This window comes from Pelobates fuscus, chromosome 6 (genome assembly GCF_036172605.1).
Source record: "Pelobates fuscus isolate aPelFus1 chromosome 6, aPelFus1.pri, whole genome shotgun sequence".
NCBI lineage: Eukaryota > Metazoa > Chordata > Amphibia > Anura > Pelobatidae > Pelobates > Pelobates fuscus.
The window spans coordinates 128394192-128416711 of record NC_086322.1 but is presented as its reverse complement, the minus strand read 5'-3'; the positions used below and the strand labels follow the sequence as shown (position 1 = coordinate 128416711).

The following is a 22520-nucleotide window of genomic DNA, read 5'->3' as shown; positions in this document are numbered from 1 at the left end:
AAAGGTAGGGAGCTGAGCTTTGTCATTTGCATGCCTTTTACTGTGTGTTCTGCATTGTGGGTTGGTTTCCATGCCAGCTCATTTTGACTTTTTTCTGATCTCCAGAACGGATTAATTTGTTTTCAATGCATTCATATGGGAAACCGCGTTTCGGTTTGCACATTTTTCGCAATAGAAAACGTCCCGGAAAACGCATTAAATTCGTAAACCGAGGTACCACTGTAATTAGTACAACATTTTCATACGAGCATTGCAAGGGCTGGTCAATTCTGTGCTAACTAAAAAAGTGAGATAAAGTAAAAAGGACAGGATTGTATTTGCAAATTGAACAAGTTCTGAAGAGCACAGTGCAGAATGTTACTTGGAGAGTTTGGCTCATGTGATAAGTGTGGCTCAGGAGCACTGAGAGGGTATCCCAGCTAGGTTGTTGCATTGTGAAGCAGACTTTTTTTTGGCTCTTGACAGCTATATATCAACTGAATTAAGTTTAAAATGTGCAGCTGCAGAGAAAGACCCATTGTTGAACGTTACCAGCAATAATACATCATTTTGGATTGGATGAACATAGATTCTTGGTTCCACAGTAATAGCTCTTTTGGTAAAAGATAATTCTTTCATATTATATGTGAAATATATATTTTGTTAAGTCTTTGAGTCCTGAGTCTTTGCATATCGAAGTCTATATTAAGTGGGTTTATAACTTCTATAAAGACTGTGTATCTATAAATAAAGTATTTTTGCTGCGTAGATTCCAATGCAGATGACTCAATGCAAAAAGCAAAAAAACAAAAACTCAGCAATTATGTTGTTTAACCCCTTAAAGACATGTCATGTCATGATTCCCTTTTATTCCAGAAGTTTGGTCCTTAAGTGGTTAAGAAGATTCCCTTTTGTATATAGTTTCAAATGGAATGGGGCCTTTAAGATGCATACACCGATGAATACGGATGTTTGTGATCCGCAAGTAAAGGAAACAGGAATTACATCAGTGGAAAAGACACAAAATCCGCCATTCCTATAAACACAATAATGACAGTGTCAGACATTTTTTTCTTAATTTAGGTCTTTATTCAGTATACAGTGAGTCTAACTTAATGTTACAAAATGTTTGCAAAAATAAAGGATCTATAAAAAACAAAAACAAAAAACTCCAAGTAACATTTTTTCCCAATTTAATTTTCCATTTTAAACATCTAAATGTGAATACATCACTTAAATAATCTTAATGAACAATACACTACAAATACACTACAATACACTACAAAGCCAGCTTGCTCACTACCCTAATAGGGACATAATTGTAATTGGCAACCTGCAACCTGCAACCAGGTATTCCAAGCTGCCTGGCTGACATCCATGTTATGGGTCTTATTGCGGCATTCATATAAGTCACTCTCAGCAATGACAGGGTGCAAAACGTACCATGGACTTTGCAATAATACAACATAACTATGGCACTTACCCTAACCGTTTAAGATATGCAAAAAATATAAAACAAAATAAAGAAACGGTTCTCTCTTGTAGGGTTTGCAGCTTTCTGCTGCGAGCTCTGCCCAGCCTACAAAGTAGATGAAATAAAACACTTGCTAGCCAATCATAGTCTTTGTGAGGCTTTAAATTGGACATTAAAGGGACACTATACTCACCAAAATAGCTTTAGCGTAATGAATAAGTTTTGATGTACACATCGTGACCCTGCAGTCTCACTTCTTAATTCTCTGACATTTAGGACTTAAATCATTTTGTTTATGCAGCCCTAGTACAACCTCTGTGTGTGTGGCTTACACAGCCCTCCTAAACACTTCCTGTAAAGAGTCATCTAATGTTTTTAGTCCCTTTGTTGCAACTTCTGTTTAATTTTTCTTTCTTATTTCCTGCACAGTTAATAGACCTTGCAGGAACCTCCTGTATGTGATTAAAGTTTAATTTACACAGCAAGAGATAAACACATTTAAAGTAGGTTAACATCTGATTGAAAATGAAACCTTTTTTTTGCATGCAGGCTGTGTCAGTCATAGCGAGGGGAGATATGGCTAGTTCTACATAAACAGAAACAAAAGTAATTTCACTCCTAAATGGTAGAGAATTGAGCAGTGAGACTGCAGGAGCATGGTCTAGATATCAAAACTGCTTCATTAAGCTAATGTTGTTTTGGTGACTATAGTATCCTTTAAGAAAAGAACAGCCCAGGGGCGTGGCCTGACCGCGAACGCGAATGGACGTGTGAGCGACGGGCTCTGAGAACATTTCCCCATACACAGCGAATATATAAGCGATTATTGAGAAAATATCCTCTAATTTCAAGCTACCTGACGGAGGAATCACCCGACAGCATGGCGCACCGATCAGTGTCGAAAAAGAAGGTAAAAGATGTATTCCCCCTCCAAGTCGCGGCTATGTCCTCGCCGCAGCGAGAAAATAAAGATGGCGCCGATAGGCCCAACTCACCGGCCTCGAGTTCCGGCAGGAGCGATGTCACATCCATCTCCCTTAGGGACACCCCAGCCACTGAAGCTGCTATCCAAAAGATGCTTAATACCCTCCAGACATCAATCCAGGCTGACTTCGCCAAATTAGCTAAGGATATCAGAGCGGAGGTAAAGGCATTAGGAGACCGCACGGATTACCTAGAAACCAAGACGGAAGAGATAATCTCGGCGCACAATAATGCAGTGGCGTCATTCGAAAACATGGACTCTAAATTATCTTACATTCTTACAAAATTAACTGACCATGAAGATAGAGACCGGAGAAATAATATCCGCTTACGCGGGATCCCTGAAGAGGTCAGCCCGGGTGAACTCAGCGCTTATGTTACTACTTTATTCCGCCACATAACACCTAATCTGCCTGAGCCAACTTTGTTGCTGGATAGGACCCACCGTCTACCCAGACCTAAACATCTACCGGCTTCCATACCTCGTGATACTATTACACGACTTCACTATTATACAACCAAGGAATTGATCATGGCAGCCTCAAGGATGAAGCCGGCTCTCCCTGATGCGTACAGTAAGGTCCAACTGTACACAGACCTCTCGGCAACCACACTCGCTGCAAGGAGGTCTCTCGCCCCCATCACCCGAGCTCTGCGTGCAGCTGAGGTCCCTTATAAATGGGGATTCCCGACAAAGCTCATCATAAGAAAAAATGGCATGGAAAAACATATTCTCTCCTTAGAAGATGGGAAACACACCTTGGCAGAATGGAACATCTCGCTACAAGAAGACGCAACGGCTTACCCAGACGTCCAAAACCCGACCAGTTCACCTCCACGACTAGCCCCTGGATGGGAGAAAATTACACCTGCTAAGTGACTATAAAGTTTATCTATTTCTTACCAGAATTTTTCTTTTTTTTTTGAAATATGGACACTGAGACCTACAAGTCGGAGCCCAGATACCCTGGAAACTAACATGGCGGGTGGTAATGTACTTCTCATGTGTGAGCAGAGATGGGAATAGGATGTATTAACATGTCATGTGTCAGGTTGCTGGGTACCTAGGGTAATACCGGAGTACCAGACCAAATGGCTGATACACGTAAGATCAGTACACACTATCTACCATTTACCCCGTGAGTGCTCAGAGCTTAGATATTACCGCACTAAATGTTAAGACAAAGAAAAAAAAAAAAATAATTAATTATAAAAATAAATAAACAATAGGCTCATAGTACCCACTGAACTCCATAATGGGCACAATGTCAATAGCCAAACATGCAGATGATACAAGATTAGACACCACATGCATTCCCAAATGGGGATGCCTTCATCTCCTCCCTCACTCGTAAGACCACTACTAAAATTCAGGGGACAAGAGCATTCGTGATCGCTCAGTGGCCATGAACACATGTAGCGTTAAGGATAGTCTCTCTCTTTCTCGGCTACCGGGGGATTCTCTACCCCCAATAAGGGCCCCAGCGCCCAGGTAATTTAGTCTTAAAGGTCCCATCTCAAGGACCTCACCCCTTGTACATACTCGGCTCAGCCGAATCAAAATTCAGCCTCACCTAAGAGGCGCATTGTTTATTGTATATAGTTTATGTTTGTTTTTGGTTCCTTGTTTTTCCTTCCCCCCCCCTCCTATCCCCACAGGACCACAAGCACATCGAGGGACCACGCTCCAAGATACATATCTTCATACCAAGAAACCTCATCATACCTATATTGCACAGGAAAATGAACAGCGACAGAAACTACGAAAGCCAAGCGATATCAAAGCCATTATCGCCCGTGTCACTAGCGCTAACCTGCAACCAGCGACTCACATAGGCTCTCCCAAGCATTTACTGACAGAAAAGAGTACTGCAAAACCAAATCCCAATCGACATGACGCTTAATATCTTCTCTTTAAACGCCAAAGGGCTGAATACACCTCACAAAAGAAGAATGGCCCTCACAGACGCGAAAACAAATCAAGCGCACATCGCATTTTATCAGGAAACACACTTCCAGACAAACAACCAACCTAAATTCACCTCCAAACACTTCCCTTTCGGATTCCACAGCACGTACAAATCAAAGAAGCGAGGTGTGTCTATTTTGATAAGCAAGACAGTGTCCTTTCAATTAATTAAACAAATCAGAGATAAAGAAGGTAGATATCTCCTTATTCAGTGCATCGTCAACAACGTCCAGTTGACCCTAGTTAATATCTACGGTCCTCATAGTGATCAACACAACTTCCTAGACAAAGTCCTCACTCTAGCAGAGGCCCACAAATTCGGAGATATCATCCTGGGCGGGGATTCAAATTGTCTTCTCGACCCTACTCTAGACACAACATCCACAAACACAGTGGACTTGAGGACAACGCAAAAGAGAATACGGTCCACCGCCTTGATCGACCAGATACTGGCAAACCACAGCGTCTCAGACGTCTGGAGAGTTCTCAATCCAACTGCTCGAGATTATACCTTTCACTCGGCAGCTCATGCCTCATATTCAAGAATCGATAGATTCTTGCTACCTACCGCACTACTAGCAAAGGTAGCTACCGCTCGCATAGGCGACATCATATGGTCTGACCATGCCCCCATCACCTTAGCGCTTGTCACACAACACCCCACGACTGGCAGGAGAACCTGGAGACTCAACGACACACTGCTAACAGAACCCAAATTAGTCACACAAATTAAAGAAGAACTGGAAACTTACTTTGCCATAAATAAAGATGGCGAGGTCGGAACAGAAAGCTTATGGCAAGCGCATAAAGCCGTTCTTAGAGGCCAGTTCATCAAACATTCTAGTTATCAAAAGAAACAAAGGCTTTTGCAATATACCAACACATTAACGGAACTTCATGCTCTGACACGAAAGAACAAACAAACTCCATCTCATGCCACCACTTCGAAGATCCTTCAGCTACAAACACGACTTAATGACCTAGAGACAGCAAAGACAACCTATTATCTCATGAGAATGAAACACAAATTTTTCAAAGAGGGCAACAGAGCTGGGAAGATTCTAGCTGCTCAACTCAAAACCAGGATGGCGGCTTCAAAAATAGCATACCTCCAAGCAAAAGGAGGCCACAAAATAACGAATCCACAAAGCATAGTAGAAGAATTTAGCAAATATTATAGCAAACTATATAATTTAAGCTCAGAAGATCCCTCCTCTCAACCGACACAAAAAGACATTGATGACTTTCTACGAGATGTCGATTTACCGCAATTAACAAGAGAAGAAGGCCTTACCCTAACTCGTCCTATATCTATAGATGAAACACTTCAAACTATTGCACAATTACCACCGCACAAGTCCCCGGGACCTGACGGCTTCTCGAACATGTACTACCGCACCTTCGGTTCTATTCTAGCACCATATATGACAGACCTATATAATCACTGCTTTAGTGAAGGCAAAATGCCACCCGACATGCTCCAGGCACATATCTCTACACTACCAAAGCCAGGAAAACCCCCTACCCAATGCTCTAACTTTAGACCTATATCCTTGCTTAATTGTGATACAAAAATTTATGCTAAAATCATAGCAAATAGGCTAGCACCGATCCTCCCCAGAATTGTACACTCAGATCAGTCGGGGTTTATTAGGGGCAGACAAGGCTGCGACAACACAAGGAAGATTTTAAACATCTTATCACACATGGAGGAACATAACTCAGAAGGTCTTCTGTTGGCTTTAGACGCAGAGAAAGCCTTTGACCGCCTAAACTGGTCTTACATGACGACAGTGCTAGAAAAATATAACTTCCCTGCAGAACTAATAAAAGGCATAATGACGCTATATGGCAAACCAAATGCACAAGTCTCCAATGGTGGTTTCATATCTGCCCCCTTTAACCTTACCAACGGCACAAGACAAGGGTGTCCGCTATCCCCCCTCCTATTTATCCTATCCCTAGAGCCTCTAGCCTATAAAATAAGAACCGACCCACTGATTACAGGCATTCAGATACATTCCCACGACTACCGCTTAGCTATGTTTGCAGATGACATCCTCCTATCTCTCAGCAATCCAGAATCATCACTGCCACGACTCATGAGCTTACTTCACACATACGGCCTAGTATCATTTTACAAATTGAACACATCAAAAACGCAGGCTTACTCGATAAACATACCTCAACACCGACTACACATTATGCAGACCACTTACCAATATGACTGGAGACGTGATTATGTTACATATTTAGGAATCAAATTAGCTCTACACAAACAGAAAACGATCTCATTAAACTATAAACCACTCATTAACATGTGCTACACGAATTTTCAAAAATGGAAAGATGTCCATATCTCATGGTTAGGGAAAATACAAACCATCAAGATGATGATACTGCCAAAAATTCTCTATGTGTTTAGGATGCTACCGTTACATGTTCCGGTGCTGTGGTTCCAGACCACGCAACGGATACTGAATAAATTTGTCTGGGGTAGAATGAACCCGCGCTTGCCTCTATCTTTGCTACAAATGTCACCTAAAGCAGGAGGAATGGGCTTACCCAAACTTCTTACATACTACAGGGCGGCCCTACTGGAAGCAGCAGTCCGCCTCCACGCGCCTGCAAATACCCTCCAATGGGTAGATATGGAACAAGAAGCGATACACCCACACTCTTTGCGGTCTGTCCTATGGACCCCAAAACCATATAGGCACCTAGAAACCACACCCTATCCCACGACTGCCCTCACTTTGCGAGTCTGGGACCTTCTCCACACAGATTCCGCTAAAAGCAAACGCTTCGACTCTCGAGCTCCCCTCATGGCATTAGAAGCGATCTCTCCATGGATCTCATTTAAATCATGGACTGAAAGGGGTATCTATCACATCAAAGACGTATGCGGCAAAGATCACATTCTACCATTCCCCGACCTACAAAAGCAGTTCAACCTGCCAAATTCCTTTATATTCTCATACCTTCAACTGAAGGGCATTATCAACACTAAGGTTGCATTTTCATACCACGGACGAGAATACCGACAAAATTACAAGACAAACCTCATCAATAGATGCTTGTTGGCCCCGTCGAAACCTAAAACTCTATCTCTATGTTATAAAACACTGCTGGACAGCAGCCCACCACAACACTTTAAATACACCTCACAATGGGAAAAAGAGGGTATACCCAAGTTAACGACAGAACAATGGCTCAAATCGCTAGATGCCTTACGAGGCACTACAACTTGTTTCTCCCATATAGAAGCGCACAAGAAAATTGTATTTCGCTGGTATCTCACGCCACACCGCCTACATCAAATCTACCCAACAGTAGCACCCGTGTGTTGGAGATGCCAGAGCACACCAGGACACATGACTCATATTTGGTGGGAATGCAAAGTAATCAGCCCACTGTGGTCACATGTCAAAGCCCTGATTACCCTAGGCACAGGGGGATGCCCCACACTTACTCCCAAAACTGGCTTATTACTATTGTTCTCAGATGCGTGGACACGACATTCTAGACAAATAGCTACCATAATAATTCTAGCTGCTAGACATCTCTTGGCACTTCACTGGAAAACCACATATTGCCCAACTAATAAAGATCTAACCAGAAAAGTATATCAATATTACAGATACGAATTACTCTCCTCTGAGACACATATCAAAGCAGAAAAATTAGAGTCCCAGTGGAATCCCTGGCTGACAGCCACAAACCTGGTTACCCCTAACAACACGTCGTGCCCGCAACGAACAGAAGTCCTTCCTTGTAACAACAATGAAGGTGACAGAGCACCTAATTAGTCATCACGCATACACCAAACACCGAAACTGAATTCCTCGCAATATCTTCAACCTCTTCAATATACGATTCTGCAGGATAATGGATTTAAGAAGATAGGAGAAGAGCTCTGAGCTGTGGTCCTTCCTCCCTCCTTCCTTCCTCCTTCCCCTCTTTCCCTTTTTCCCTCTCACTTCCTTCTCCCTCCCCCCCTCCCCCACTCTTACTCGACATATAACTATAGCAAACATCAACCGGCTAAGTTGTAACTTAAGAGTGACTGTATGACTCATTGAATTTGAATAACATATGTCTTAAGACCTACTGCCTTTCTGTATGAGCAACGCTGAATGTCAAGCATACTCTGAACTAATTGTTACTAATTGTTACTCATTGCAATTACCCTTCTTCCTTTCTGTATCCCCATATCACCCCTTTGATTACTGAAAATAAAAATCATATATTTCAAAAAAGAAAAGAACAGCCCCAATAACCAAGATGGTAGCCACCACTGTAAGTATAATAATAATACACACACAACCTCGAGAAAACTTACCACACATATCTTCACCCATCTTGATATACACATATCCCTTTGCACCCCATGTGGTACCCCAAGAGTTTTGCACTATCCAATAAGGGATGTCACCTGAAGAAAAAATAATCACACAAAGATAAGACAAAAGTGTTGTTCAAGTGGCAAAAAAGTCACAAAGCTATATATCTACCAAGACACCAATGGATTCCATTCTTAACATAGTTTGTGGTTTATGTTACATAACTTCACAAGAGTGTTACAATGTGAAAAGAAGGTCAAAATTCTAACATTGGAGCAATCAACGTGGAAACAAATAAAATATTCTTGCTGATTCCATTGTATTTCCCAACACCTCCTACGTAATCCAAAAGGATGAGAAGAGGCATGCATGGCTCCAAGCCACAGTAAAGAAAAGGAAGGACTCCAAGTGACCAGGAAAAGTTGACTGAAGAAAAACATAATGTTATAACAGAAAGGGAACTGAGAATGAGTTAAAGCTACTAGAGAAATGGGAAGGAATCCAAACCAATGCATATTTATTTTTCAACCTTATAGATCTATTTTCCTAATTCTTGTAGACAAAGGTCTATGTAGCCCACATCCCAAACAGAAAGCATTGTTTTCAAAAGGTAATAATACACTTTTTCATGAAGCACTTCTCCCTCCAAGAGTACTCTGGGTGCTTTAGAAAGCACACTATGATTTTAATGAATTAGGCTAATAATACCAGAATTAATTGCGTTTATGTTGTTAACCACAGAAGAATGAACGGCCAAGTTAACACTCCCAGGCGACCCAATGTCCCATTTTTTAATTTTTAAATAAGCTTTACAAATGATCCCAATCTGTTAGAAAAACTTTTCAAATGATTTATCTACATAAGTCATCATTAGAGTATATGGGTGTCTTGTAGGTAAATCATTTGAAAAGTTAATTTTCCTAACAGATTGAAATAATTAAACAATGAGTTCTCTCAGCTGTGTTCACAATCACAGATCTCCTTTTTAGTGAGTTATCAGTGTGTAATTATATATTTTTCCTTTGAGCAATTTCAAGAATGACAAAAGCCATGTCAATCACACTCTAACAGATTATAGATCCATCCATATATTTCCATAAGAGAATGGATCACTTTTTCATCACATATTAAACAGAGTTAATGGTTTACATACTAAACAGTGATTTTTATTGAACTCACAATAGAATTCCAAGATTCCGTCCAAAGTAACAGAGTTGCAAAAATCCTCAAATTCAGTTATTTTTCCAACTCTATTGCTCATTTTGCATATGTTTTGTAATTTACTGTTTATTTAAAAAACAACAACACTTTTTTCTGAATAAATCCATAAACAGTGCATACCCATCAATAAATAACATTTAACATAGTGAATATATAACATAATATAAGTATTACATAGTTACCTGTTTTATCATAACCAATGATTAGTACTGCATGATTTGCATGTCCACTGGAACAGTGATGCTGTATAACACCACCAAGGTAATCCTGCCAACTGACAGCATCAACTATTGCTGTGAGTGGACCGTAATTAATAAGAGTCTTCATCATTTCTTCTTCACAGCAACTAAATAAAAGGATAATACTTAATGTCTGAAAATAGTTGTATTATCTTTCATTCAATGGAGCACTTACTATTTTAGTAGAAACACCAATTTTTATTGCTATATACCGTATATACTTGAGTATAAGCCGACCCGAATATAAGCCGAGGCCCCTAATTTTACCCCCAAAAACTGGGAAAACTTGTTGACTCGAGTATAAGACTAGGGTGGGAAATGCAGCAGCTACTGGTAAATTTCTAAATAAAATTAGATCCTAAAAAAGTTATATTAATGTAATATTTATTTACAGTGTGTGTATATAATGAATGCAGTGTGTTTGTATGGAGGCAGTGTGTGTGTATGAGTGCAGTGTGTGTATGAATGCAGTGTGTGTGTATGAGTGCAGTGTGTGTGTATGAGTGCAGTGTGTGTATGAGTGCAGTGTGTATGAGTGCAGTGTGTGTATGAGTGCAGTGTGTGTGAATGTAGTGTGTGTATGAGTGCAGTGTGTATATGAGTGCAGTGTATGAGTGCAGTGTGTGTATGCGTGCAGTGTGTGTATGAGTGCAGTGTGTATGAGTGCAGTGTGTGTGTATGAATGCATAGAGTGTGTGTATGAGTGCAGTGTGTGTGTATGAGTGCAGTGTGTGTATGAGTGCAGTGTGTGTGTATGAGTGCAGTGTGTGTATGAGTGCAGTGTGTGTGTGTGAATGCAGTGTGTGTGTGTATGAATGCAGTGTGTGTGTATGAGTGCAGTGTGTGTGTGTATGAATGCAGTGTGTGTGTGTGAATGCAGTGTGTGTGTATGAGTGCAGTGTGTGTGTGTATGCGGAGGAGGAGAGAGCTGACAGGAGCAGCAGGAGAGGTAAGCGCTCGCTGCCAGCCCCCAGTCTGTATTATGGCAATGTAAATTGCCATAATACAGACACTGACTCGAGTATAAGCCGAGTTGGGGTTTTTCAGCACAAAAAATGTGCTGAAAAACTCGGCTTATACTCGAGTATATACGGTACATATTATTTTTCCTTGGGAGAGACTTTATTTGATGGGTTACACATCTATTAGGGTTATTCACTAAACTATGAATTTTCACAAATAAAATTCAAATGGCAAAATAGAGGCTAAGATAACTGATTTGGAAAAAAACCTCCAAGTCAGCTATGCTCATAGCTTGGCAAGGTGCCATTTTACCTTCCAGTGTTAAAGGACCACTATAGTGCCAGGAAAACAAACTTGTTTTCCTGGCACTATAGGGTCTTTAGGTCCCCCCCCACCCTCAGGGTCCCACACCCGCCGGGCTGAAGGGGGAGGAAGGGGTTAATCACTTACCTTTCTCCAGCACCGGGCTCACTCGGCCCTGGGGAAATCTCCCTCTTCCGGCGTCAGCGCTGAATGCGCATGTGCGGCAAGAGCCACGCTCTCATTCAATCAGTCCATAGGAATGCATTTCTCAGTGCTTTCCTATGGACGTCAGTGTCTTCTCACTGTGATTTTCACAGTGAGAAGCGTGGAAGCGCCTCTAGCGGCTGTCAATGAGACAGCCACTAGAGGCTGGATAAACCCTAATGTAAACATAGCAGTTTCTCTGAAACTGCTATGTTTACAGCTGCAGTGTTAATCCTAGATGGACCTGGCACCCAGACCACTTCATTGAGCTGAAGTGGTCTGGGTGCCTATAGTGGTCCTTTAAGCCATTTTGAACTGCCCATTGCACAGCTTAGAAAATGTACATAACTTCACTTGCGTTGGGTGGCCAGTGACAGGCTTGATGTGTCAGCTGATGCTCTCAGCCTATCACTGCCTCCCACTGGTGCCCAAGCAAATGCATCCACTTTAACCCAAGCACTGTAGGAGAGGCTGCAAGGCAGATGCCTGGAGACACTACTTCTATGTTAAACTATGAAAAAAAATGTAAAACTCGAAGGGAACCTATTTGCCTGTACAGATGTTTTGGATGAATGAGAATATGGAACTTGACATAGAGTCATAACCTCGGACATTACCTGGTATTGCAATAATCTCAATAAACATTTTATTTACAAAAGCAGTTTGACAGAAAGCAGAGGGTCTGTACGCACAGTCTCCTTGCTCCATCACAACTACAAGAAGCTGTAATGATTATAGTACTTGGGAATAATTTGCAAAGTTAGTGAAAATCATTCTGATGCAAAATTTTGGAGATAATTCATTCACTAAATGAATCAGTCTTTGATTTTAGTATGATCATCTGAATAATGACTGCCTTGAATAATACTACTAAATAATTAGTACTAATCCAAAATTAAATGGAATGCCCCAACATTTTCTCTTGAATGCCTCTCATTAAAGTTCCATTAACCCCTCCCAGAGTTACTCTGAAATGAGCACAGAAATATCCTGTAAGCAACAATTAGCCTGATACATACATAGTACAAAATTTGAACCCTGCCATTATAAGAACACTGATACACACTCACCTGAAATCATATGCTTTATATCCCTTAATTGAAACACCAAACTCCGTTGGAGGAAAATAATGACATATCCCACTATGTGCTTTGAAAGGGTATTCAGACGCTCTTACTAACTTTGTTTGCGTCTAAAATAATGCAAGCAAAAAGTGTTTCTTTAGTTTGCTACACAGCATTGGAAGACACTTCTAAATATCCTCTGCCTCCCACAAGTATATACTGTTGTCTTGTTCTATGCAATCTAGTATTCTATAATTTACTATAACCTATTATCTGTAAATCACATTTATAAAATCCTAATGTTCTGTAATATATTTACAACTTAATTAGCAATTATTGTTGAAATCAAATGTAAAGTACTCTGGATAAAAGTGAAACATAAGAGTTGTTCAATAAACAGCAAAAACAACTAACAAGTAAATAAATGACAGATCAAATATGCAAACAGGCATATACTTAAATTTATAAATTTTAGGTGATTATTCTAGCAAACGTTCAAATTATCCTGCATACCTACCTAACACAGGCTCTGCCATTCATGTGTTTTATCAACCCAAGTCTTTAGCTTATTGGAAAATTAACAAATCACTAGTATTTGATGGGTTACACCAGAACCAGGGTTTTCATTTAACTTATTATGTGATACAATGCCCAAATATTTTGTTGTGGTGAGTGATTTATGCACAGTCAAATTTATTGAGCAATAATATCCTTAAAAGGACAGATCTAATTTTTTTAGCCTAAAAAAATCAATTTAAATATTATAAAACTAACCTGAAATCCAGCGACAGGCCAAGTTCTCCCAGTGCACTTTACACCTCTTCATTTGTGGCGCCTTGTCATCTTCTTCATGCCTTTTGGCCAGTCAAATGATGCTCATAGTGTAGCATTGATTGACAAGCACCAGTGGGTGGGTACAAGGAGAGGGAACCTCATGGATGGAGGTTGGGAGGGAGAATACAAAGACTAGCACAGTTGCATAGGGAGGTAATATTTTAAATGAAAAGCAGACACTGGTGAAGAGAGCATGATAAGGAGGCAGTGCTAATTCAGGAACATCAAGAAAACTGTGTTCGCATGAGTCGCACACACAATCCAGAGGCTTCATTTGCAGGAGCACTCACAAATTACTTCTGTTGCTAGCGTGTAGTGTGTTCTGACAACAGATGTTATTTCTTCACATAGTTGACATCTGGCAGTACGGAACAGAGTTCTGGGTGTAACTATCCCCCAGCACGCAAGTTCAAATATCTTTGGATATGCAATATTTAAAGCAGAAACATTGCAAATGCAGATTCCTTCCTCCATGACCACTTCAATAAGCAGAAATGTTCATGGATGTTGGAGTAACCCCTTAATAGGTTATTTTTTATATATATTTTTTATATATTACATTTTATATTTCATTGTTTAATATATATTCTTTTCATTCTTTCCACCTCCTTTCTATGCTATATGTATGTTTTAAATATTTATTACCTATTGGGGACATTTGTAATGGTTGTCTGGACTTCAATTACTCCCTGGATGCACTGAGAGCTTGCTAATATATTGTGAAGCATAAAGGCTAGCCGATCTGTTATCTAGGACCTCATCCATCACTAGGGCGTCAATTTCCAAAATGGCCGCCGGGAGAATGGAAGACAAAAAATGGCCACTGGAATGCAAGAACACGGAAGTGACGCGGTACACTCTCGCAAGCACCAACATCGAGGGATACCGATATGGAGAGACACACAGGTTGACACAAAGTTGATTTAAAAGGTGGACATCTATCATACCTTTGTTCCTGAGGAAGACGTTAATCCGTTTAAACGCATTGTGCTGCTTGTGGATACCATATGGTGACAGTTTATGTACCTTAATGTAAGGCTTTATTACTTTTGTTTTAAGAAATGTTTATGATACTATTGTGATGTATCCTGCATTTCTTCTGCTTTGTCTCTGAGGAGATAGCTGCTGCTTACTTTGCCTCCAGACTCCAGTGTCACATGCAAGTTTTTTTTTTACCTGAGCCAGTTAAAGGAACAGGCTCAATAAAATGTGAATGTAATACCAACTATTATTATACTTACCTGTTTATAGTAAGAGCTCGCTGTGCTACCCTATGAGAGTTCTCCTTACTCTCTCTACCTACAGAAATATATGATCCTCCATCAGGGTATATTTATATCCATTATTTTCTCACTTTATACACATGGTGTATGTGACTGATATTTAAAGCTTATTAATTATGTGTTTTCTGATATTTTGCACTGTTCACTTTTTCTATTTTTTGTGTGTAACCCTTTAATAGAGCTGCATTGGTCACATGTCACTCATGCGCCCATATCTGGAAATTTGCTGCTATAAACTCACTCATTGTAAGCTTGTTTAAGTAGGGCTTTCTATACCACTTGTGTCTGTTTGCAGTAAATATATAATAATCAATGAATAGTATTCCTTCTAAGGAGTTTGTGTGAGAGCTCCATACATGCTAATTTTTGATATATTAATAATGTAATCTGCACCTTTTCAATGATGAAGCTGTAAGACTAAGTTTAGGAAGACTTTAACCCATAAATGTATTATAAATAATAAATATACAGACAGACACACAAACATATCTCTATGCATATAAATTGTAACAAGAATGTACAACCTGATTTAACCACTTTAACGCACTGACAGTGGATCCACCGTTGCAGCCTCCATCCATGTAAGAACAGTCAATGACCTGCTGTACACTGAGATCCTCAGGCTGATGACCTTGGATTGCATAAGCAGACTGCACGGCCCCAACGACACTAAAAGCCCAACAGCCTCCGCACTAGAAAAACAACAACAAACAATAAGAATGACACTGTAATCATCACATACAACCCTCGTTGACAACTTATTTCGGGTGAAGTATACACATCAGTTTAATAGATACAATTGAGACATTTAATAGATACGATTGAGAACATTACACAAGAGAGCGTTTAGCATTAGTAAAACGTTGTATGGCTCTTTGCTGCCATCTCATGTATAAATGGGATACTACCAGTAAGTTTCCAATTGAATGCATTTTTTTTTTTTTGTCAATCTTTATTTTATTGAGGCATATGGTTAAGGTGGTACAGAATAAAGAGAGGGAGACATGCAGAGGTTATACAAGTTGTACACATCGTGGTAAATTGCAATATCTCCTGGTATTAACGGCCTCATTTGACTTGAATGCATTTTTTAAGTTCTCTCAGAATTGTTAGATACAGATTTAAAGGACCACTCTAGTGCCAGGAAAGCATACTCGTTTTCCTGGCACTAGAGTGCCCTGAGGGTGCCCCCACCCTCAGGGACCCCCTCCCGCCCGGATCTGGAAAGGGGAAAGGGGTTAAATCTTACCTTTTTCCAGCGCTGGGCGGAGAGCTCTCCTCCTGCTCTCCTCCTCCGATCCGCCTCTTCTCCTCCCCGTCGGCTGAATGCGCACGCGCGGCAAGAGCTGCGCGCGCATTCAGCCGGTCACATAGGAAAGCATTCATAAAGCTTTCCTATGGACGCTTGCGTGCTCTCACTGTGATTTTCACAGTGAGAATCACGCAAGCGCCTCTAGTGGCTGTCAGTGAGACAGCCACTAGAGGAAAAAGGGGAAGGCTTAACTAATTGATAAACATAGCAGTTTCTCTGAAACTGCTATGTTTATAAAACAATTAGTTAACCCTAGCTGGACCTGGCACCCAGACCACTTCATTAAGCTGAAGTGGTCTGGGTGCCTAGAGTGGTCCTTTAACATTTATCCAAATCAAATGCCAATAAATTTGCTATACGTGAATCTCAAAATACATTTAACCTCTCTTTACCAATTCTGGCCAGCTCATACTACCTACACTCAGTATCAATCAAGTGTGCAGACCATCAACAAATACCTAAAACTCAATTAATTCATTATCCATCTAAATGATTTGATAACTACCCATGCATGATCACTTAACCCAAATTGCCATTCCACTGTCCATGCCAGTGGTTGCGTGCATAGGCTGAGACTCAGAAATAATTGTATTCAGTTGATCTACACTTTCTGTAGAGACAGATTATATTTATCAGTCAACTGCAATATACCATATTAGCCAACAATATTTTTATTATTACAGTATGTTATCTACAAGACACCATGGGGTCAGCCAATACGATATTTAGGAGTCTCACAGAATTATATGATAGCTTAAAAATCAATAAAATATAGGAATAAAAACAATGCATTGGCATGCAGTAATTTTAGAATAATTTTTTTTTCCAAGAAAGAACCCATCAATAAATATTAAAGGACCACTCTAGGCACCCAGGCCACTTCAGCTTAATGAAGTGGTCTGGGTGCCAGGTCCAGCTAGGGTTAACTAATTGTTTTATAAACATAGCAGTTTCAGAGAAACTGCTATGTTTATCAATTAGTTAAGCCTTCCCCCTAATCCTCTAGTGGCTGTCTCACTGACAGCCGCTAGAGGCGCTTGCGTGATTCTCACTGTGAAAATCACAGTGAGAGCACGCAAGCGTCCATAGGAAAGCATTATGAATGCTTTCCTATGTGACTGGCTGAATGCGCGCGCAGCTCTTGCCGCGCGTGCGCATTCAGCCGACAGGGAGGAACGGAGGCGGAGAGGAGGAGGAGAGCTCCCCGCCCAGCGCTGGAAAAAGGTAAGTTTTTACCCCTTTCCCCTTTCCAGAGCCGGGCGGGAGTGGGTCCCTGAGGGTGGGGGCACCCTCAGGGCACTCTAGTGCCAGGAAAACGAGTATGCTTTCCTGGCACTAGAGTGGTCCTTTAACTCTTTTCTCCAATATGAAAACTGGTAGCAACCAAATGGTTCTAACATACTATGTATGTACCTAGGTATTTATTAAGGAAAAATTTTAATAAGCAAATACATAAGTAAGAATAAGTATTTTATAATTACTTACATTCAATTGATTTTTCACTTCCATAATAACCTTCTTGTCTCTCCAGTCAAACCGCAATGGTAGAGAGCTTTCTGATGAAGAAGATTTGGCAGACTTTATGTAATTCCCAGTGGAATGGCTTTTCAAATATGTATCTAAATGGAAATATGAATATAATGTAGTTACATTCTAATGTATTCATACATGTAGAAATAATTTGCAGTTCCCAAAAGAAAACAGATGGGAAATGCTACCTGGTATAGAAAGTAGAACATAAAGTAACCTTGTGATGATTAACCAGTACTAATAAAATACATTGTCAGTGGAAAATTATAATGTAAAAAAAGGCATTACTGATCTGTGTAGTGATCACTTAAACTCCCAGATATCAATGAAATATGAGGAGTAGAAAAAGACTTTATTAAAGTGTTTGCCAACTAGCCCATCCTATAGTATTATTAATATTATATACTGGTAAGCATATATAAGCGAGTCAGCAAAAGGGAGATAGCAGGCAAGTATCCTAAATAAACATTATATACCGGTAGCAGTTAAAGTAACCACCAGTTTCCAAGATCAACAGTGATAAGGGATACAAAATAATGTCTCATATGATTATCCTTAAAGAGAAACTATAGTGCCAGGAAAACAAACTCATTTTCCTGGCACTGTAGCTTCACCTTCTGTCAAGGCCCCCTCCTGCGACACTGAAGGGGTTAATAACCCCTTCAGTCACTTACCTTGGCCCAATGCCGATGTCCCTCAGTTCTGGCTCAGCTCCGCCCACACTCCTCCCCCGGGAGACCTAATACGCATGTGGGGCAATGGCCGCGCTCGCATTATTCAATGCTTTCCTCCAATGCTCATGCAGAGCGTGAGGATGTCGAGCGTCGTTTAGATGACCAGAAGTCGTTTAAGAACCCGGAAGTCCCTCTAGTGGCTGTCTGGTAGACAGCCACTAGAGGAGGAGTTAAGCCTGCAAGGTAATGATTGCAGTTTATAAAAAGCTGCAATAATTACATACTCAGGGTTAAGGGTAATGGGAGTTGGCACCCAGACCACTTCAATGGGCTGAAGTGGTCTGGGTGCCTAAGGTGTCCCTTTAAGTGGTTTGGAAAAAACAAACTGTAAATGTACAAAAAAGGCTACTGCATTTAAAAAAAAAAAACATGTAGAGTAAATTTCGGAAACTGCAAATTATTTCTATAGTTGACTTAAAGTTTAAGCCCTGGACCAATACACCTGGTAGGTCCAACTGGTGTATTCCTTTTTCTTTTTGTTTGCATGTAGGCATGTTCATACTGCATTCAGGGTTATTCACTAAACACCAATTTTTTCCTACTGCCAGAGATATCAGAGGTGCAAGGGGTAAACATGTGGCAGCTGGCCAGCGCTTGCTAACCAGCCACCACTTTTAAAAAGTGAAAAAATAAAAAACTGGGGGAGTTTGTAAAATAACAGGGAGGGCGTAATTTGGTGTGGGCCCTAAAATTAAATATTGTGGGCGGACATATGGCAGTGGGATAGGGCTACGTATTAAAATACAGGTGGGGGCCTATTGTCACCCTAGCCTGCACCCTTAATTGGCTATTAATTTATTATCCAAGGGGGAATCTAATGTCCTTTTATAAAGGATTCCCCACACTTTAACATTTCTATAGAGTGTAAGCCAATCTGACAGGTAAGTCCCACTTCCCAATACACTTGTCAATGTCACTTGGAATATTTCATTTATTTAAAAGCCACACCTGAAAGCCACAGGCAAGCCCCCTTATTTAATTTAAAGCACTCACCCGATGCCCACGGGTAGTGGCCCAGGGGTAACCTGCTTCTGGTCTGGAATGGGGCAGTTTTAAAGTTACAGTCAGTGCCACTGGCTGCTTACTGTTTATTAGATACGGCATGGCAGGTAGTTTTAAACTCACTTAAGGTAATATGGGGTCATATTGACCCATAGCCTTTTTTTTTTTTTTTTTTAAATGTGATGGGTGGCTAGCAAGCGCTGTCCTACTGCCACATAGTTAACACGGAGATATTTATATTGAAATTATATTCCTGCGTGCCAGGTTTTTAACAATCCGAGTCTAGATTTCAGCAATCCTGCGGCTTTCTGTATGGCTGAAATCCTGACCAAATTTAGGCTTGTGCTCAGCCTGCTCTGCAAAATCCGGACAGTTAATTAGTGTGAAGAGTGTCTGAATTTTGAAGTTCCGAATGGTCCCAGATGGATTTTTGCCATTCGTTACTGGACCATTTGAACTTTAGAGAATAACCTTGATAGCCTGAGAAGTAATTATATTGTACCAATATATTTCAACATGCACTTTGTTAATTTTTAATCTTTTGCATACCTACAAAAACAAAAATATTTTTTTACAGATAATTTCCACAATGATTAAAATATACACAATGCCAGTTTTAATTCAAAGTAAAACAATCCCATGAAATGCCATATACAGCGTAATGATAGAAAGATGTTAGAACAATAGGCGTCAAGAAGAGGGCCATTGTGATCGTTTTTCATTATGCATGCCAAAAACATGTAAAAGACAAAGGCAGGAGAGATTGTATTACAGGAAAATTAAGCATTGATAGAGAAAAAGAAAGGCTACAATAATTACAGCTTTATACAAAAGATAAAAACACCATCAGGCCAGGAATAAAATCACAGCGGTGTGTAAACATTAATGATTGAGTAACTCAGGTTTTAACTGGATATTCCACAGAATGTAGAAGATGGAGTTTGACATGACAAATGTTTATCATATTAATTTGGTGCTAGTTTCTGATCTGTCTGAGAACTTTCAATGTTGAGCGATATCCATGAATCTATACCTGTCAAAATTGGTGAACTAAAATAATTTAATTTTGAAATGATCATTTTAATAACAAATTAAAATAAACTTTTAAATAATTATATACAAGGGTCACTAAGTTGTGACACCTCTGTGTTAAAACATTTTGCAGATAATGCAAAAAAAATAAAAAAAATAACCAACAACAGAGAAAGGACATACATGCAAAACATGCAAAACATGCAAAAAAGGAAGTGGCTGAATAATTTCAGCAAAAGAGTTACCTCGTATAGGAGTAGACTGTACATGCATGCTTCATATGTCATGAACACGCATGTTACATCTCAACACTTTCCTATGTGTATACACACACACACACAATGCATATGGTTAACCATGTGCTCAGTATAATAGTAATTAATTAAGTACATTTACTTAAAATTGTAATATTTCAATATAACTTACTAGTGAACTCTTCAACAGATAAATCGGAAAATTGATTTACGCCATAATATGCTGCACTGATTTCATTTGAAGAGTAAGAAAATGTGTTCAGTTGCTTTTGCCTCTCTAAACTTTTCTAGAAGAAAAGAAAAAGATGAAAGTTAGTAACATGCAAACATTTTTGGATAAAAAGAACACAAAATATCAGCAAATCTATGGCATCCAGGGGCATCCTGGCACCATAACAACTTCATTTAGATGAAGTTGTCTTGGTGCCTAGAGTGCTCCTTTAAAACACATGACATAGATGGATAAAACTTTGCAATTATGGGGCAGAGTTCAAAAGTGGAGCATTCACAGGCACATGAGGGGTTTTGTGCCTGATCTGAAAAGTGTGGGATATATGGAAAAGGGGCACACACCAAAGCAATGTGCCTGAAGATTCCACTGATTTCCATGGTGACTACCACACAACACGTTTTATACATAACCCCCTTTAAATTCTTTAATAAATGGGACAACAGACAATAATTTTACGGACATTTGTGGAATTTGTAAGAACTCTTCTGTATACTTAATTAGCAATATTTGAATTAATTTTGTCCTTGTTTATCTGTGGCAATATTTATCTATGATAGTATAGCTATTTAGTGATACTCTGTGGTCAGAAAAACTAACAAAATATGGAGCAAATACAAACAATACATATTGCATTCAAACATACATACATCTGGAGAGATTATGGCAAGCTTTATATCAAAATCTCTGACTTACTTGATCCAGCTCTACCATGCAGAATTAAAGCTGAGTAAAGCATATAACTGTATTACTTACTGTAACATTTATGAGTTAAAACAAAGGGGAAGATCATGTATCACTGCACTGATAGAATACACTATCACACATGGGAAGTAAAGGGTTAAAATTCTCTGTAGGTCACTACCATGAATACTTTGAATCTGTCCTGGAATAGCAGGCTCCCCGGGAGGTACTTCCTGTGATAGCTCTCCATGAATTCCAGAAAAGTGGTGTTGTGGTTGGTGTTGTTGATGCAGAGAGGTAGCTGTCTGACTGTGTCTCTGGTGCTGGCTGCTGTGCTGTGTCCATCATTGTGCAGGCTGTGTGAGGACTGCTCCTGGCAGGATACTGGGAGAGGTTCGGTTATAGAACACAGCCCTGCAATGCAGCACACCAGGCTGAATCTCATGTTAATTAATGCCTGCATGGCACGTCATGTCGCCATGTTAGCTGCACATACAGGGGAGGTAGCAGATGAGGAAGTGAATTGGGAGCTGAGCTGAGAGACAGTCACCGCGAGATGCAGACACAATAACACTGTTTCACTTTCACTTTCTGTATAGTGCATTGACAGGGAGTCCCTAAAACAAGCCTTACCAAAGATTTACTGTCATTTTCAGTACCTAAAAAGTTAAAAAGTAAAGGAAGCTGTCAGGATTATTTGCGACATTTTAAGGACATGTTCATTAAATAGGGAACACCTCTCAAACCAGGCTGAAGCAATTTACTAACGCATCAATTTTTGCCTACAAGAATTCACTATGTAGTGAATCATTACTTAGTTCATTACAGTTTGGATATAATAGGCCACTCCATGTAAGACCTGAGTCAAACTTTTTTTTTGAAG

General features: G+C 40.0%; 1 protein-coding gene across 1 annotated transcript; it reads right to left on the bottom strand.

The window, feature by feature from the left end:
- Positions 1 to 852: 852 nt before the first annotated feature.
- CTSO (cathepsin O) lies at positions 853 to 22173 on the bottom strand. Its single transcript, XM_063458243.1, has 8 exons — positions 21819 to 22173; positions 20897 to 21011; positions 17658 to 17791; positions 15385 to 15552; positions 12750 to 12871; positions 10153 to 10316; positions 8749 to 8841; positions 853 to 1015 (listed from the first exon to the last, which is right to left on the bottom strand). Exons 1-8 carry the CDS (start codon positions 22098 to 22100, stop codon positions 981 to 983), a joined length of 1113 nt encoding a protein of 370 aa, XP_063314313.1. The 5' UTR covers positions 22101 to 22173; the 3' UTR covers positions 853 to 980.
- Positions 22174 to 22520: the final 347 nt, after the last annotated feature.

Bases quoted from the DNA above. Each gene is read 5' to 3' on its own strand.
- CTSO (XM_063458243.1), bottom strand. From the start codon at position 22,100: ATGCAGGCATTAATTAACATGAGATTCAGCCTGGTGTGCTGCATTGCA. The intron at 12,872-15,384 runs GTTGTACATTCT...GCATTATTTTAG, and splicing joins CGTTAAAGTGGTTAAATCAG to ACGCAAACAAAGTTAGTAAG. The intron at 8,842-10,152 runs GTAACTATGTAA...TTTTTTCTTCAG, and splicing joins CATTGGTTATGATAAAACAG to GTGACATCCCTTATTGGATA.